This window comes from Salvelinus fontinalis, chromosome 4 (genome assembly GCF_029448725.1).
Source record: "Salvelinus fontinalis isolate EN_2023a chromosome 4, ASM2944872v1, whole genome shotgun sequence".
Lineage (NCBI taxonomy): Eukaryota > Metazoa > Chordata > Actinopteri > Salmoniformes > Salmonidae > Salvelinus > Salvelinus fontinalis.
This window is the reverse complement of record NC_074668.1, coordinates 83,470,600-83,488,856: the sequence shown is the minus strand read 5'-3', so window position 1 is coordinate 83,488,856 and position 18,257 is coordinate 83,470,600. Positions and strand designations below refer to the sequence as shown.

The 18,257-nt window shown below is 39.1% G+C and overlaps 1 protein-coding gene across 1 annotated transcript in view; it reads right to left on the bottom strand.

Annotated features, from left to right (window-relative positions):
* The window catches only part of LOC129852940 (probable E3 ubiquitin-protein ligase HERC1), a 180,100-nt gene that overhangs the window by 117,615 nt on the left and 44,228 nt on the right, over nt 1-18,257 (bottom strand). Inside the window, exons 19-22 of the mRNA XM_055918539.1 lie at nt 16,496-16,713; nt 15,773-15,893; nt 14,491-14,646; nt 14,090-14,191 (exon numbers count right to left, since the gene is read on the bottom strand). Of these exons, the coding sequence (XP_055774514.1) occupies nt 14,090-14,191; nt 14,491-14,646; nt 15,773-15,893; nt 16,496-16,713 (597 nt within the window). The remainder of the gene's footprint in view (nt 1-14,089; nt 14,192-14,490; nt 14,647-15,772; nt 15,894-16,495; nt 16,714-18,257) is intronic.

Genomic DNA, 18,257 nt, shown 5'->3' with positions numbered 1-18,257 from the left:
TCCTTTAGTCAGAGTTGAGTCAGTCCATACTGTAGAATCCTTTAGTCAGAGTTGAGTCAGTCCATACTGCAGTATCCTTTAGTCAGTCCATACTGTAGAATCCTTTAGTCAGAGTTGAGTCAGTCCATACTGTAGAATCCTTTAGTCAGTCCATACTGTAGAATCCTTTAGTCAGTCCATACTGTAGAATCCTTTAGTCAGTCCATACTGTAGAATCCTTTAGTCAGTCCATACTGTAGAATCCTTTAGTCAGTCCATACTGTAGAATCCTTTAGTCAGTCCATACTGTAGTATCCTTTAGTCAGTCCATACTGTAGTATCCTTTAGTCAGTCCATACTGTAGAATCCTTTAGTCAGAGTTGAGTCAGTCCATACTGTAGTATCCTTTAGTCAGTCCATACTGTAGAATCCTTTAGTCAGTCCATACTGTAGAATCCTTTAGTCAGTCCATACTGTAGAATCCTTTAGTCAGAGTTGAGTCAGTCCATAGTGTAGAATCCTTTAGTCAGAGTTGAGTCAGTCCATACTGCAGTATCCTTTAGTCAGTCCATACTGTAGAATCCTTTAGTCAGTCCATACTGTAGAATCATTTAGTCAGAGTTGAGTCAGTCCATACTGTAGTATCCTTTAGTCAGTCCATACTGTAGTATCCTTTAGTCAGAGTTGAGTCAGTCCATACTGCAGTATCCTTTAGTCAGTCCATACTGTAGAATCCTTTAGTCAGAGTTGAGTCAGTCCATACTGTAGTATCCTTTAGTCAGTCCATACTGTAGAATCCTTTAGTCAGAGTTGAGTCAGTCCATACTGTAGTATCCTTTAGTCAGAGTTGAGTCAGTCCATACTGCAGTATCCTTTAGTCAGTCCATACTGTAGAATCCTTTAGTCAGAGTTGAGTCAGTCCATACTGTAGTATCCTTTAGTCAGTCCATACTGTAGTATCCTTTAGTCAGTCCATACTGTAGTATCCTTTAGTCAGTCCATACTGTAGTATCCTTTAGTCAGTCCATACTGTAGTATCCTTTAGTCAGAGTTGAGTCAGTCCATACTGTAGAATCCTTTAGTCAGAGTTGAGTCAGTCCATACTGTAGAATCCTTTAGTCAGAGTTGAGTCAGTCCATACTGTAGAATCCTTTAGTCAAAGTTGAGTCAGTCCATACTGTAGTATCCTTTAGTCAGTCCATACTGTAGAATCCTTTAGTCAGTCCATACTGTAGTATCCTTTAGTCAGTCCATACTGTAGAATCCTTTAGTCAGAGTTGAGTCAGTCCATACTGTAGAATCCTTTAGTCAGTCCATACTGTAGAATCCTTTAGTCAGTCCATACTGTAGAATCCTTTAGTCAGAGTTGAGTCAGTCCATACTGTAGTATCCTTTAGTCAGTCCATACTGTAGAATCCTTTAGTCAGTCCATACTGTAGTATCCTTTAGTCAGTCCATACTGTAGATTCTTTTAGTCAGTCCATACTGTAGTATCCTTTAGTCAGTCCATACTGTAGAATCCTTTAGTCAGAGTTGAGTCAGTCCATACTGTAGAATCCTTTAGTCAGTCCATACTGTAGTATCCTTTAGTCAGAGTTGAGTCAGTCCATACTGCAGTACCCTTTAGTCAGTCCATACTGTAGTATCCTTTAGTCAGAGTTGAGTCAGTCCATACTGTAGAATCCTTTAGTCAGAGTTGAGTCAGTCCATACTGTAGAATCCTTTAGTCAGAGTTGAGTCAGTCCATACTGTAGAATCCTTTAGTCAGAGTTGAGTCAGTCCATACTGTAGAATCCTTTAGTCAAAGTTGAGTCAGTCCATACTGTAGTATCCTTTAGTCAGTCCATACTGTAGAATCCTTTAGTCAGTCCATACTGTAGTATCCTTTAGTCAGTCCATACTGTAGAATCCTTTAGTCAGAGTTGAGTCAGTCCATACTGTAGAATCCTTTAGTCAGTCCATACTGTAGAATCCTTTAGTCAGTCCATACTGTAGAATCCTTTAGTCAAAGTTGAGTCAGTCCATACTGTAGTATCCTTTAGTCAGTCCATACTGTAGAATCCTTTAGTCAGTCCATACTGTAGTATCCTTTAGTCAGTCCATACTGTAGAATCCTTTAGTCAGAGTTGAGTCAGTCCATACTGTAGAATCCTTTAGTCAGTCCATACTGTAGAATCCTTTAGTCAGTCCATACTGTAGTATCCTTTAGTCAGTCCATACTGTAGATTCTTTTAGTCAGTCCATACTGTAGTATCCTTTAGTCAGTCCATACTGTAGAATCCTTTAGTCAGAGTTGAGTCAGTCCATACTGTAGAATCCTTTAGTCAGTCCATACTGTAGTATCCTTTAGTCAGAGTTGAGTCAGTCCATACTGCAGTACCCTTTAGTCAGTCCATACTGTAGAATCCTTTAGTCAGAGTTGAGTCAGTCCATACTGTAGTATCCTTTAGTCAGAGTTGAGTCAGTCCATACTGCAGTATCCTTTAGTCAGTCCATACTGCAGAATCCTTTAGTCAGAGTTGAGTCAGTCCATACTGCAGTATCCTTTAGTCAGTCCATACTGTAGAATCCTTTAGTCAGTCCATACTGTAGAATCATTTAGTCAGAGTTGAGTCAGTCCATACTGTAGTATCCTTTAGTCAGTCCATACTGTAGTATCCTTTAGTCAGAGTTGAGTCAGTCCATACTGCAGTATCCTTTAGTCAGTCCATACTGTAGAATCCTTTAGTCAGAGTTGAGTCAGTCCATACTGTAGTATCCTTTAGTCAGTCCATACTGTAGAATCCTTTAGTCAGAGTTGAGTCAGTCCATACTGTAGTATCCTTTAGTCAGAGTTGAGTCAGTCCATACTGCAGTATCCTTTAGTCAGTCCATACTGTAGAATCCTTTAGTCAGAGTTGAGTCAGTCCATACTGTAGTATCCTTTAGTCAGTCCATACTGTAGTATCCTTTAGTCAGTCCATACTGTAGTATCCTTTAGTCAGTCCATACTGTAGTATCCTTTAGTCAGTCCATACTGTAGTATCCTTTAGTCAGAGTTGAGTCAGTCCATACTGTAGAATCCTTTAGTCAGAGTTGAGTCAGTCCATACTGTAGAATCCTTTAGTCAGAGTTGAGTCAGTCCATACTGTAGAATCCTTTAGTCAGAGTTGAGTCAGTCCATACTGTAGAATCCTTTAGTCAAAGTTGAGTCAGTCCATACTGTAGTATCCTTTAGTCAGTCCATACTGTAGAATCCTTTAGTCAGTCCATACTGTAGTATCCTTTAGTCAGTCCATACTGTAGAATCCTTTAGTCAGAGTTGAGTCAGTCCATACTGTAGAATCCTTTAGTCAGTCCATACTGTAGAATCCTTTAGTCAGTCCATACTGTAGAATCCTTTAGTCAGAGTTGAGTCAGTCCATACTGTAGTATCCTTTAGTCAGTCCATACTGTAGAATCCTTTAGTCAGTCCATACTGTAGTATCCTTTAGTCAGTCCATACTGTAGATTCTTTTAGTCAGTCCATACTGTAGTATCCTTTAGTCAGTCCATACTGTAGAATCCTTTAGTCAGAGTTGAGTCAGTCCATACTGTAGAATCCTTTAGTCAGTCCATACTGTAGTATCCTTTAGTCAGAGTTGAGTCAGTCCATACTGCAGTACCCTTTAGTCAGTCCATACTGTAGTATCCTTTAGTCAGAGTTGAGTCAGTCCATACTGTAGAATCCTTTAGTCAGAGTTGAGTCAGTCCATACTGTAGAATCCTTTAGTCAGAGTTGAGTCAGTCCATACTGTAGAATCCTTTAGTCAGAGTTGAGTCAGTCCATACTGTAGAATCCTTTAGTCAAAGTTGAGTCAGTCCATACTGTAGTATCCTTTAGTCAGTCCATACTGTAGAATCCTTTAGTCAGTCCATACTGTAGTATCCTTTAGTCAGTCCATACTGTAGAATCCTTTAGTCAGAGTTGAGTCAGTCCATACTGTAGAATCCTTTAGTCAGTCCATACTGTAGAATCCTTTAGTCAGTCCATACTGTAGAATCCTTTAGTCAGAGTTGAGTCAGTCCATACTGTAGTATCCTTTAGTCAGTCCATACTGTAGAATCCTTTAGTCAGTCCATACTGTAGTATCCTTTAGTCAGTCCATACTGTAGATTCTTTTAGTCAGTCCATACTGTAGTATCCTTTAGTCAGTCCATACTGTAGAATCCTTTAGTCAGAGTTGAGTCAGTCCATACTGTAGAATCCTTTAGTCAGTCCATACTGTAGTATCCTTTAGTCAGAGTTGAGTCAGTCCATACTGCAGTACCCTTTAGTCAGTCCATACTGTAGAATCCTTTAGTCAGAGTTGAGTCAGTCCATACTGTAGTATCCTTTAGTCAGAGTTGAGTCAGTCCATACTGCAGTATCCTTTAGTCAGTCCATACTGCAGAATCCTTTAGTCAGAGTTGAGTCAGTCCATACTGTAGTATCCTTTAGTCAGTCCATACTGTAGAATCCTTTAGTCAGAGTTGAGTCAGTCCATACTGTAGTATCCTTTAGTCAGTCCATACTGTAGAATCCTTTAGTCAGTCCATACTGTAGAATCCTTTAGTCAGTCCATACTGTAGAATCCTTTAGTCAGAGTTGAGTCAGTCCATACTGTAGAATCCTTTAGTCAGTCCATACTGTAGTATCCTTTAGTCAGAGTTGAGTCAGTCCATACTGCAGTACCCTTTAGTCAGTCCATACTGTAGTATCCTTTAGTCAGAGTTGAGTCAGTCCATACTGTAGAATCCTTTAGTCAGAGTTGAGTCAGTCCATACTGTAGTATCCTTTAGTCAGTCCATACTGTAGAAACCTTTAGTCAGTCCATACTGTAGAATCCTTTAGTCAGAGTTGAGTCAGTCCATACTGTAGTATCCTTTAGTCAGTCCATACTGTAGAATCCTTTAGTCAGAGTTGAGTCAGTCCATACTGTAGTATCCTTTAGTCAGTCCATACTGTAGAATCCTTTAGTCAGTCCATACTGTAGAATCCTTTAGTCAGTCCATACTGTAGTATCCTTTAGTCAGTCCATACTGTAGAATCCTTTAGTCAGAGTTGAGTCAGTCCATACTGTAGAATCCTTTAGTCAGTCCATACTGTAGTATCCTTTAGTCAGAGTTGAGTCAGTCCATACTGCAGTACCCTTTAGTCAGTCCATACTGTAGAATCCTTTAGTCAGAGTTGAGTCAGTCCATACTGTAGTATCCTTTAGTCAGAGTTGAGTCAGTCCATACTGTAGTATCCTTTAGTCAGAGTTGAGTCAGTCCATACTGCAGTATCCTTTAGTCAGTCCATACTGTAGTATCCTTTAGTCAGTCCATACTGTAGAATCCTTTAGTCAGTCCATACTGTAGAATCCTTTAGTCAGAGTTGAGTCAGTCCATACTGTAGAATCCTTTAGTCAGTCCATACTGTAGAATCCTTTAGTCAGTCCATACTGTAGTATCCTTTAGTCAGTCCATACTGTAGAATCCTTTAGTCAGTCCATACTGTAGAATCCTTTAGTCAGTCCATACTGTAGTATCCTTTAGTCAGAGTTGAGTCAGTCCATACTGTAGAATCCTTTAGTCAGTCCATACTGCAGTACCCTTTAGTCAGTCCATACTGTAGAATCCTTTAGTCAGAGTTGAGTCAGTCCATACTGTAGTATCCTTTAGTCAGAGTTGAGTCAGTCCATACTGTAGTATCCTTTAGTCAGAGTTGAGTCAGTCCATACTGCAGTATCCTTTAGTCAGTCCATACTGTAGAATCCTTTAGTCAGAGTTGAGTCAGTCCATACTGTAGAATCCTTTAGTCAGAGTTGAGTTAGTCCATACTGCAGTATCCTTTAGTCAGAGTTGAGTCAGTCCATACTGTAGAATCCTTTAGTCAGAGTTGAGTCAGTCCATACTGCAGTATCCTTGAGTCAGTCCATACTGTAGAATCCTTTAGTCAGAGTTGAGTCAGTCCATACTGTAGAATCCTTTAGTCAGTCCATACTGTAGAATCCTTTAGTCAGAGTTGAGTCAGTCCATACTGCAGTATCCTTGAGTCAGTCCATACTGTAGTATCCTTTAGTCAGTCCATACTGTAGTATCCTTTAGTCAGTCCATACTGTAGTATCCTTTAGTCAGTCCATACTGTAGTATCCTTTAGTCAGTCCATACTGCAGTATCCTTTAGTCAGTCCATACTGTAGTATCCTTTAGTCAGAGTTGAGTCAGTCCATACTGCAGTATCCTTTAGTCAGTCCATACTGTAGTATCCTTTAGTCAGTCCATACTGTAGTATCCTTTAGTCAGTCCATACTGTAGTATCCTTTAGTCAGTCCATACTGCAGTATCCTTTAGTCAGTCCATACTGTAGTATCCTTTAGTCAGTCCATACTGTAGTATCCTTTAGTCAGAGTTGAGTCAGTCCATACTGCAGTATCCTTTAGTCAGTCCATACTGTAGTATCCTTTAGTCAGAGTTGAGTCAGTCCATACTGCAGTATCCTTTAGTCAGTCCATACTGTAGAATCCTTTAGTCATAGTTGAGTCAGTCCATACTGTAGAATCCTTTAGTCAGTCCATACTGTAGTATCCTTTAGTCAGTCCATACTGTAGTATCCTTAAGTCAGTCCATACTGTAGAATCCTTTAGTCAGTCCATACTGTAGAATCCTTTAGTCATAGTTGAGTCAGTCCATACTGTAGTATCCTTTAGTCAGTCCATACTGTAGAATCCTTTAGTCAGTCCATACTGCAGTATCCTTTAGTCAGTCCATACTGTAGAATTCTTTAGTCATAGTTGAGTCAGTCCATACTGTAGAATCCTTTAGTCAGTCCATACTGTAGAATCCTTTAGTCATAGTTGAGTCAGTCCATACTGTAGAATCCTTTAGTCAGTCCATACTGTAGAATCCTTTAGTCATAGTTGAGTCAGTCCATACTGTAGAATCCTTTAGTCTGTCCATACTGTAGTATCCTTTAGTCAGTCCATACTGCAGTATCCTGTAGTCAGTCCATACTGTAGAATCCTTTAGTCAGTCCATACTGTAGAATCCTTTAGTCAGAGTTGAGTCAGTCCATACTGCAGTATCCTTGAGTCAGTCCATACTGCAATATCCTTTAGTCAGTCCATACTGTAGTATCCTTTAGTCAGTCCATACTGTAGTATCCTTTAGTCAGTCCATACTGTAGTATCCTTTAGTCAGAGTTGAGTCAGTCCATACTGTAGAATCCTTTAGTCAGAGTTGAGTCAGTCCATACTGCAGTATCCTTGAGTCAGTCCATACTGCAGTATCCTTTAGTCAGTCCATACTGTAGAATCATTTAGTCAGAGTTGAGTCAGTCCATACTGCAGTATCCTTTAGTCATAGTTGAGTCAGTCCATACTGTAGAATCCTTTAGTCATAGTTGAGTCAGTCCATACTGTAGAATCCTTTAGTCATAGTTGAGTCAGTCCATACTGTAGAATCCTTTAGTCATAGTTGAGTCAGTCCATACTGTAGAATCCTTTAGTCATAGTTGAGTCAGTCCATACTGTAGAATCCTTTAGTCATAGTTGAGTCAGTCCATACTGTAGAATCCTTTAGTCATAGTTGAGTCAGTCCATACTGTAGAATCCTTTAGTCATAGTTGAGTCAGTCCATACTGTAGAATCCTTTAGTCATAGTTGAGTCAGTCCATACTGTAGAATCCTTTAGTCATAGTTGAGTCAGTCCATACTGTAGAATCCTTTAGTCATAGTTGAGTCAGTCCATACTGCAGTATCCTTTAGTCAGTCCATACTGTAGAATCCTTTAGTCATAGTTGAGTCAGTCCATACTGTAGAATCCTTTAGTCAGTCCATACTGTAGAATCCTTTAGTCATAGTTGAGTCAGTCCATACTGTAGAATCCTTTAGTCTGTCCATACTGTAGTATCCTTTAGTCAGTCCATACTGCAGTATCCTGTAGTCAGTCCATACTGTAGAATCCTTTAGTCAGTCCATACTGTAGAATCCTTTAGTCAGAGTTGAGTCAGTCCATACTGCAGTATCCTTGAGTCAGTCCATACTGCAATATCCTTTAGTCAGTCCATACTGTAGTATCCTTTAGTCAGTCCATACTGTAGTATCCTTTAGTCAGTCCATACTGTAGTATCCTTTAGTCAGAGTTGAGTCAGTCCATACTGTAGAATCCTTTAGTCAGAGTTGAGTCAGTCCATACTGCAGTATCCTTGAGTCAGTCCATACTGCAGTATCCTTTAGTCAGTCCATACTGTAGAATCATTTAGTCAGAGTTGAGTCAGTCCATACTGTAGAATCCTTTAGTCAGAGTTGAGTCAGTCCATACTGCAGTATCCTTTAGTCAGAGTTGAGTCAGTCCATACTGTAGAATCCTTTAGTCAGAGTTGAGTCAGTCCATACTGCAGTATCCTTGAGTCAGTCCATACTGTAGAATCCTTTAGTCAGAGTTGAGTCAGTCCATACTGTAGAATCCTTTAGTCAGTCCATACTGTAGAATCCTTTAGTCAGAGTTGAGTCAGTCCATACTGTAGAATTCTTTAGTCAGTCCATACTGTAGAATCCTTTAGTCAGTCCATACTGTAGAATCCTTTAGTCAGAGTTGAGTCAGTCCATACTGTAGAATCCTTTAGTCAGAGTTGAGTCAGTCCATACTGCAGTATCCTTTAGTCAGTCCATACTGTAGAATCCTTTAGTCAGAGTTGAGTCAGTCCATACTGTAGAATCCTTTAGTCAGTCCATACTGTAGAATCCTTTAGTCAGTCCATACTGTAGAATCCTTTAGTCAGTCCATACTGTAGAATCCTTTAGTCAGTCCATACTGTAGAATCCTTTAGTCAGTCCATACTGTAGTATCCTTTAGTCAGTCCATACTGTAGTATCCTTTAGTCAGTCCATACTGTAGTATCCTTTAGTCAGTCCATACTGTAGAATCCTTTAGTCAGAGTTGAGTCAGTCCATACTGTAGTATCCTTTAGTCAGTCCATACTGTAGAATCCTTTAGTCAGTCCATACTGTAGAATCCTTTAGTCAGTCCATACTGTAGAATCCTTTAGTCAGAGTTGAGTCAGTCCATAGTGTAGAATCCTTTAGTCAGAGTTGAGTCAGTCCATACTGCAGTATCCTTTAGTCAGTCCATACTGTAGAATCCTTTAGTCAGTCCATACTGTAGAATCATTTAGTCAGAGTTGAGTCAGTCCATACTGTAGTATCCTTTAGTCAGTCCATACTGTAGTATCCTTTAGTCAGAGTTGAGTCAGTCCATACTGCAGTATCCTTTAGTCAGTCCATACTGTAGAATCCTTTAGTCAGAGTTGAGTCAGTCCATACTGTAGTATCCTTTAGTCAGTCCATACTGTAGAATCCTTTAGTCAGAGTTGAGTCAGTCCATACTGTAGTATCCTTTAGTCAGAGTTGAGTCAGTCCATACTGCAGTATCCTTTAGTCAGTCCATACTGTAGAATCCTTTAGTCAGAGTTGAGTCAGTCCATACTGTAGTATCCTTTAGTCAGTCCATACTGTAGTATCCTTTAGTCAGTCCATACTGTAGTATCCTTTAGTCAGTCCATACTGTAGTATCCTTTAGTCAGTCCATACTGTAGTATCCTTTAGTCAGAGTTGAGTCAGTCCATACTGTAGAATCCTTTAGTCAGAGTTGAGTCAGTCCATACTGTAGAATCCTTTAGTCAGAGTTGAGTCAGTCCATACTGTAGAATCCTTTAGTCAGAGTTGAGTCAGTCCATACTGTAGAATCCTTTAGTCAAAGTTGAGTCAGTCCATACTGTAGTATCCTTTAGTCAGTCCATACTGTAGAATCCTTTAGTCAGTCCATACTGTAGTATCCTTTAGTCAGTCCATACTGTAGAATCCTTTAGTCAGAGTTGAGTCAGTCCATACTGTAGAATCCTTTAGTCAGTCCATACTGTAGAATCCTTTAGTCAGTCCATACTGTAGAATCCTTTAGTCAGAGTTGAGTCAGTCCATACTGTAGTATCCTTTAGTCAGTCCATACTGTAGAATCCTTTAGTCAGTCCATACTGTAGTATCCTTTAGTCAGTCCATACTGTAGATTCTTTTAGTCAGTCCATACTGTAGTATCCTTTAGTCAGTCCATACTGTAGAATCCTTTAGTCAGAGTTGAGTCAGTCCATACTGTAGAATCCTTTAGTCAGTCCATACTGTAGTATCCTTTAGTCAGAGTTGAGTCAGTCCATACTGCAGTACCCTTTAGTCAGTCCATACTGTAGTATCCTTTAGTCAGAGTTGAGTCAGTCCATACTGTAGAATCCTTTAGTCAGAGTTGAGTCAGTCCATACTGTAGAATCCTTTAGTCAGAGTTGAGTCAGTCCATACTGTAGAATCCTTTAGTCAGAGTTGAGTCAGTCCATACTGTAGAATCCTTTAGTCAAAGTTGAGTCAGTCCATACTGTAGTATCCTTTAGTCAGTCCATACTGTAGAATCCTTTAGTCAGTCCATACTGTAGTATCCTTTAGTCAGTCCATACTGTAGAATCCTTTAGTCAGAGTTGAGTCAGTCCATACTGTAGAATCCTTTAGTCAGTCCATACTGTAGAATCCTTTAGTCAGTCCATACTGTAGAATCCTTTAGTCAAAGTTGAGTCAGTCCATACTGTAGTATCCTTTAGTCAGTCCATACTGTAGAATCCTTTAGTCAGTCCATACTGTAGTATCCTTTAGTCAGTCCATACTGTAGAATCCTTTAGTCAGAGTTGAGTCAGTCCATACTGTAGAATCCTTTAGTCAGTCCATACTGTAGAATCCTTTAGTCAGTCCATACTGTAGTATCCTTTAGTCAGTCCATACTGTAGATTCTTTTAGTCAGTCCATACTGTAGTATCCTTTAGTCAGTCCATACTGTAGAATCCTTTAGTCAGAGTTGAGTCAGTCCATACTGTAGAATCCTTTAGTCAGTCCATACTGTAGTATCCTTTAGTCAGAGTTGAGTCAGTCCATACTGCAGTACCCTTTAGTCAGTCCATACTGTAGAATCCTTTAGTCAGAGTTGAGTCAGTCCATACTGTAGTATCCTTTAGTCAGAGTTGAGTCAGTCCATACTGCAGTATCCTTTAGTCAGTCCATACTGTAGAATCCTTTAGTCAGTCCATACTGTAGAATCATTTAGTCAGAGTTGAGTCAGTCCATACTGTAGTATCCTTTAGTCAGTCCATACTGTAGTATCCTTTAGTCAGAGTTGAGTCAGTCCATACTGCAGTATCCTTTAGTCAGTCCATACTGTAGAATCCTTTAGTCAGAGTTGAGTCAGTCCATACTGTAGTATCCTTTAGTCAGTCCATACTGTAGAATCCTTTAGTCAGAGTTGAGTCAGTCCATACTGTAGTATCCTTTAGTCAGAGTTGAGTCAGTCCATACTGCAGTATCCTTTAGTCAGTCCATACTGTAGAATCCTTTAGTCAGAGTTGAGTCAGTCCATACTGTAGTATCCTTTAGTCAGTCCATACTGTAGTATCCTTTAGTCAGTCCATACTGTAGTATCCTTTAGTCAGTCCATACTGTAGTATCCTTTAGTCAGTCCATACTGTAGTATCCTTTAGTCAGAGTTGAGTCAGTCCATACTGTAGAATCCTTTAGTCAGAGTTGAGTCAGTCCATACTGTAGAATCCTTTAGTCAGAGTTGAGTCAGTCCATACTGTAGAATCCGTTAGTCAGAGTTGAGTCAGTCCATACTGTAGAATCCTTTAGTCAAAGTTGAGTCAGTCCATACTGTAGTATCCTTTAGTCAGTCCATACTGTAGAATCCTTTAGTCAGTCCATACTGTAGTATCCTTTAGTCAGTCCATACTGTAGAATCCTTTAGTCAGAGTTGAGTCAGTCCATACTGTAGAATCCTTTAGTCAGTCCATACTGTAGAATCCTTTAGTCAGTCCATACTGTAGAATCCTTTAGTCAGAGTTGAGTCAGTCCATACTGTAGTATCCTTTAGTCAGTCCATACTGTAGAATCCTTTAGTCAGTCCATACTGTAGTATCCTTTAGTCAGTCCATACTGTAGATTCTTTTAGTCAGTCCATACTGTAGTATCCTTTAGTCAGTCCATACTGTAGAATCCTTTAGTCAGAGTTGAGTCAGTCCATACTGTAGAATCCTTTAGTCAGTCCATACTGTAGTATCCTTTAGTCAGAGTTGAGTCAGTCCATACTGCAGTACCCTTTAGTCAGTCCATACTGTAGTATCCTTTAGTCAGAGTTGAGTCAGTCCATACTGTAGAATCCTTTAGTCAGAGTTGAGTCAGTCCATACTGTAGAATCCTTTAGTCAGAGTTGAGTCAGTCCATACTGTAGAATCCTTTAGTCAGAGTTGAGTCAGTCCATACTGTAGAATCCTTTAGTCAAAGTTGAGTCAGTCCATACTGTAGTATCCTTTAGTCAGTCCATACTGTAGAATCCTTTAGTCAGTCCATACTGTAGTATCCTTTAGTCAGTCCATACTGTAGAATCCTTTAGTCAGAGTTGAGTCAGTCCATACTGTAGAATCCTTTAGTCAGTCCATACTGTAGAATCCTTTAGTCAGTCCATACTGTAGAATCCTTTAGTCAGAGTTGAGTCAGTCCATACTGTAGTATCCTTTAGTCAGTCCATACTGTAGAATCCTTTAGTCAGTCCATACTGTAGTATCCTTTAGTCAGTCCATACTGTAGATTCTTTTAGTCAGTCCATACTGTAGTATCCTTTAGTCAGTCCATACTGTAGAATCCTTTAGTCAGAGTTGAGTCAGTCCATACTGTAGAATCCTTTAGTCAGTCCATACTGTAGTATCCTTTAGTCAGAGTTGAGTCAGTCCATACTGCAGTACCATTTAGTCAGTCCATACTGTAGAATCCTTTAGTCAGAGTTGAGTCAGTCCATACTGTAGTATCCTTTAGTCAGAGTTGAGTCAGTCCATACTGCAGTATCCTTTAGTCAGTCCATACTGCAGAATCCTTTAGTCAGAGTTGAGTCAGTCCATACTGTAGTATCCTTTAGTCAGTCCATACTGTAGAATCCTTTAGTCAGAGTTGAGTCAGTCCATACTGTAGTATCCTTTAGTCAGTCCATACTGTAGAATCCTTTAGTCAGTCCATACTGTAGAATCCTTTAGTCAGTCCATACTGTAGAATCCTTTAGTCAGAGTTGAGTCAGTCCATACTGTAGTATCCTTTAGTCAGTCCATACTGTAGAAACCTTTAGTCAGTCCATACTGTAGAATCCTTTAGTCAGAGTTGAGTCAGTCCATACTGTAGTATCCTTTAGTCAGTCCATACTGTAGAATCCTTTAGTCAGAGTTGAGTCAGTCCATACTGTAGTATCCTTTAGTCAGTCCATACTGTAGAATCCTTTAGTCAGTCCATACTGTAGAATCCTTTAGTCAGTCCATACTGTAGTATCCTTTAGTCAGTCCATACTGTAGAATCCTTTAGTCAGAGTTGAGTCAGTCCATACTGTAGAATCCTTTAGTCAGTCCATACTGTAGTATCCTTTAGTCAGAGTTGAGTCAGTCCATACTGCAGTACCCTTTAGTCAGTCCATACTGTAGAATCCTTTAGTCAGAGTTGAGTCAGTCCATACTGTAGTATCCTTTAGTCAGAGTTGAGTCAGTCCATACTGTAGTATCCTTTAGCCAGAGTTGAGTCAGTCCATACTGCAGTATCCTTTAGTCAGTCCATACTGCAGAATCCTTTAGTCAGAGTTGAGTCAGTCCATACTGTAGAATCCTTTAGTCAGAGTTGAGTCAGTCCATACTGCAGTATCCTTTAGTCAGTCCATACTGTAGAATCCTTTAGTCAGTCCATACTGTAGAATCCTTTAGTCAGAGTTGAGTCAGTCCATACTGTAGAATCCTTTAGTCAGTCCATACTGTAGAATCCTGTAGTCAGAGTTGAGTCAGTCCATACTGTAGAATCCTTTAGTCAGTCCATACTGTAGAAACCTTTAGTCAGTCCATACTGTAGAATCCTTTAGTCAGAGTTGAGTCAGTCCATACTGTAGAATCCTTTAGTCAGTTCATACCGTAGAATCCTTTATAACCCTTCAACCGTTATCTTTCAACCGTTACCCTTCAACCGTTACGCTACATAACAATACATGAACTGATTCTGGTTCCAAAAGATGTTCCACCTCACCTTTGACCTGTTGGAGCAGACGGCCACGCCCACATCTGGGATCCAGACTATGTTCTGGATGGCTCCTGACCCGGCTATTACTGTCTGGAGCACTGAGCCGTCCTGTTATATATATATACACAGAGAAACAGACAGACAGACAGACAGACAGACAGACAGACAGGCAGGCAGACAGGCAGGCAGACAGACACAGTGAAAAAGTATTCAGTGTTTTAAACAGGTTTAACAGGACAGTAACCACACAGCTAAAAGTGCTTGTTTGAGCAACAGTCTATTACGTTTGTCTAAACAACAAGATCCAGGAAGTACACTGTTACGTTATTCTTTAAACGTGTAGAACAAACTCCTAACACCTGGGTGAACAATGTTTCCTCTGTGTGTGTGTGTGTGTGTGTCCTCACCCGTAGGGACCAGATGTTCATGAGGCCTCCCACCCCTCCAGACACCAGGGCCAGGCCGTCAGGGCTGAAGACTACTGTCCTGACCGGGGTGATATGACCCTTCAGCTGGAACACACACACCGCCCCCTCCACACGCCTGCTGGAACTCTGCTGCTGCTGGGACGCACACACACACACACACACATACACACACACACACACACGCACACACGCACACACACACACACACACACACACACACACACACACACACACACACACACACACACACACACACACACACACACACACACACAGAATGTGGAGGAAAAGAGCACCCTTTGAAAAGCTGTACCTGACACAACCGATCAAATCAAGCCAACACAACCGATCAAATCAAACCAGAACAACTGATCAAATCAAACCAATACAACAGATCAAATCAAACCAATACAACCGATCAAATCAAACCAATACAACTGATCAAATCAAGCCAATACAACTGATCAAATCAAGCCAATACAACTGATCAAATCAATTAGATCTTGTACAGATTAATCACTGAGGGTAGAAGTTTCCCCCCTCTAACAGTTCTAGCCTAATCCCAATTCCAACCCTGTCCCCATTAGCAGAGCTAAACAACATCTGATCCAGGACCAGTGGTTAGGAAGACACCTCTACCTACTAGTGATTTATCATACCTTGTCCCCATTAGCAGAGCTAAACAACATCTGATCCAGAACCAGTGGTTAGGAAGACCCCTCTACCTACTAGTGATTTATCATACCTTGTCCCCATTAGCAGGGCTAAACAACATCTGACCCAGGACCAGTGGTTAGGAAGACACCTCTACCTACTAGTGATTTATCATACCTTGTCCCCATTAGCAGGGCTAAACAACATCTGATCCAGGACCAGTGGTTAGGAAGACCCCTCTACCTACTAGTGATTTATCATACCTTGTCCCCATTAGCAGAGCTAAACAACATCTGATCCAGGACCAGTGGTTAGGAAGACACCTCTACCTACTAGTGATTTATCATACCTTGTCCCCATTAGCAGGGCTAAACAACATCTGATCCAGGACCAGTGGTTAGGAAGACCCCTTTACCTACTAGTGATTTATCATACCTTGTCCCCATTAGCAGGGCTAAACAACATCTGATCCAGGACCAGTGGTTAGGAAGACACCTCTACCTACTAGTGATTTATCATACCTTGTCCCCATTAGCAGGGCTAAACAACATCTGATCCAGGACCAGTGGTTAGGAAGACCCCTCTACCTACTAGTGATTTATCATACCTTGCGTTTGGCTTTGGGTTCGTTGTCCCTCCGGGGCTCGGAGCCAGAAGAGGGGGATTCTGGGAAGGCAGAGGCGTCTTGAGGTACGGTCCAGACTGACACCAGTCCGTTTTGGCAACACCTGGAATAACACAGTGCTCTTTTAAATGTGTGTGTGTGTGTGTGTTGGTTTGTATTACTATACTTGTGAGGACATTGTGAGATCTTGTGGTAAAATGTAGATGTCCACAGATTTTACTTTCTTCCATTCCAGTCCACTAAAGACATCTATAGTCCACTATAGTCCACTAAAGCCATATATAGTCCACTATAGACATCTATAGTCCACTAAAGACATCTATAGTCCCCTAAAGACATCTATAGTCCACTAAAGACATCTATAGTCCACTATAGTCTACTAAAGACATCTATAGTCCACTAAAGACATCTATAATCCACTATAGTCTACTAAAGACATATATAGTCTACTAAAGACATCTATAATCCACTATAGTCTACTAAAGACATATATAGTCTACTAAAGACATCTATAGTCCACTAAAGACATATATAGTCTACTAAAGACATATATAGTCCACTAAAGACATCTATAGTCTACTATATACATATATAGTCTACTAAAGACATACATAGTCCACTATAGTCCACTAAAGTCCAGTTCAGTTCCACACATGACCAAAACGTAATGAATATCAACACAGTCCAGTTGAATAGCATCCGTACGTGGCCAGCATGTTGAGAGGTCTGGCTCCGTGTCCAGTCAGACCACACCAGGCCACTCCATTGACCTGGGCAGGGTGGGGGAGACTCTGCAGACATGTCCAGCCTGCTCCAGGGCTGGACCCTGACCCAGGGCTGGACCATAGCTTCACCACGTCCTCTTTGGCACAGGTCAACAGCATCTGACCAGTAGGATCCCACTTTATACTGGTGATGGACTCCTGCGACAGACACATATAATAATAATAATATTAATACTAATAATAATCATCATCATAATAACAATAATATTAATACTACTACTACTACTAATAATAATAATACTACTACTAATAATACTACTACTAATAATAATAATACTACTAATAATAATAATAATACTACTACTACTACAACTAATACTACTGCTAAAACTACTACGAAAAATACCACTACTACTAATACTACTACTACTACTACTAATAATAATACTACAACTACTAATAATAATCATTATCATAATAACAAAAATATTAATACTACTACTACTAATAATATTAATACTAATAATAATCATCATCATAATAACAATAATATTAATACTACTACTACTACTAATAATAATAATACTACTACTACGAATAATAATAATACTACTACTACTACAACTAATACTACTGCTAAAACTACTACGAAAAATACCACTACTACTAATACTACTACTACTACTACTACTAATAATACTACAACTACTAATAATACTACTACTACCACTACTACTACTAATAATAATACTACTACTACTACTACTAATAATAATACTACTACTACTACTACTACTAATAATACTACTACTACCACTACTACTACTAATAATACTACCAATAATAATAATAATACTACTACTACCACTACTACTACTAATAATACTACTACTAATAATAATACTACTACAACTACTACTACTAATAATACTAATAATAATAATACTACTACTACTAATAATAATACTACTACTACCACTACTACTACTAGTAATAGTACTACTACTACTAATAATACTACTACTAATACAACTGCTACTACTAATAACAATAATAATAATACTACTACTAATAATAATACTACTACAACTACTACTACCACTACTACTACTACTACTACTACTACTACTAATAATACAATTACTACTACTAATAATACTACTACTACTACTAATAATAATACTACTACAACTACTACTACTAATAATACTAATAATAATAATAATACTACTACTACTAATAATAATAATACTACTACAACTACTACTACTAATACTACTACTAATAATACAATTACTACTAATAATAATACTACTACTACTACTATTACTACTACTACTACTACTACTACTAATAATACTATTACTACTGATAATAATAATACTACTACTACTAATAATAATGCTACTACTACTACTACTACTAATAATACAATTACTACTACTAATAATACTACTACTACTACTAATATTACTGCTACTACTAATATTACTACTACTACTAATAATACTACTACTACTAATATTACTACTACTAATAATAATACTACTACTACTAATATTACTACTACTACTAATAATAATAATAATACAATTACTACTAATAATAATAATACTACTACTAATAATACAACTAATACTACTGCTAAAACTACTACGAACAATACCACTACTACTAATAATAATACAACTACTACTAATAATACTACTACTAATAATAATAATAATAATACTACTACTAAT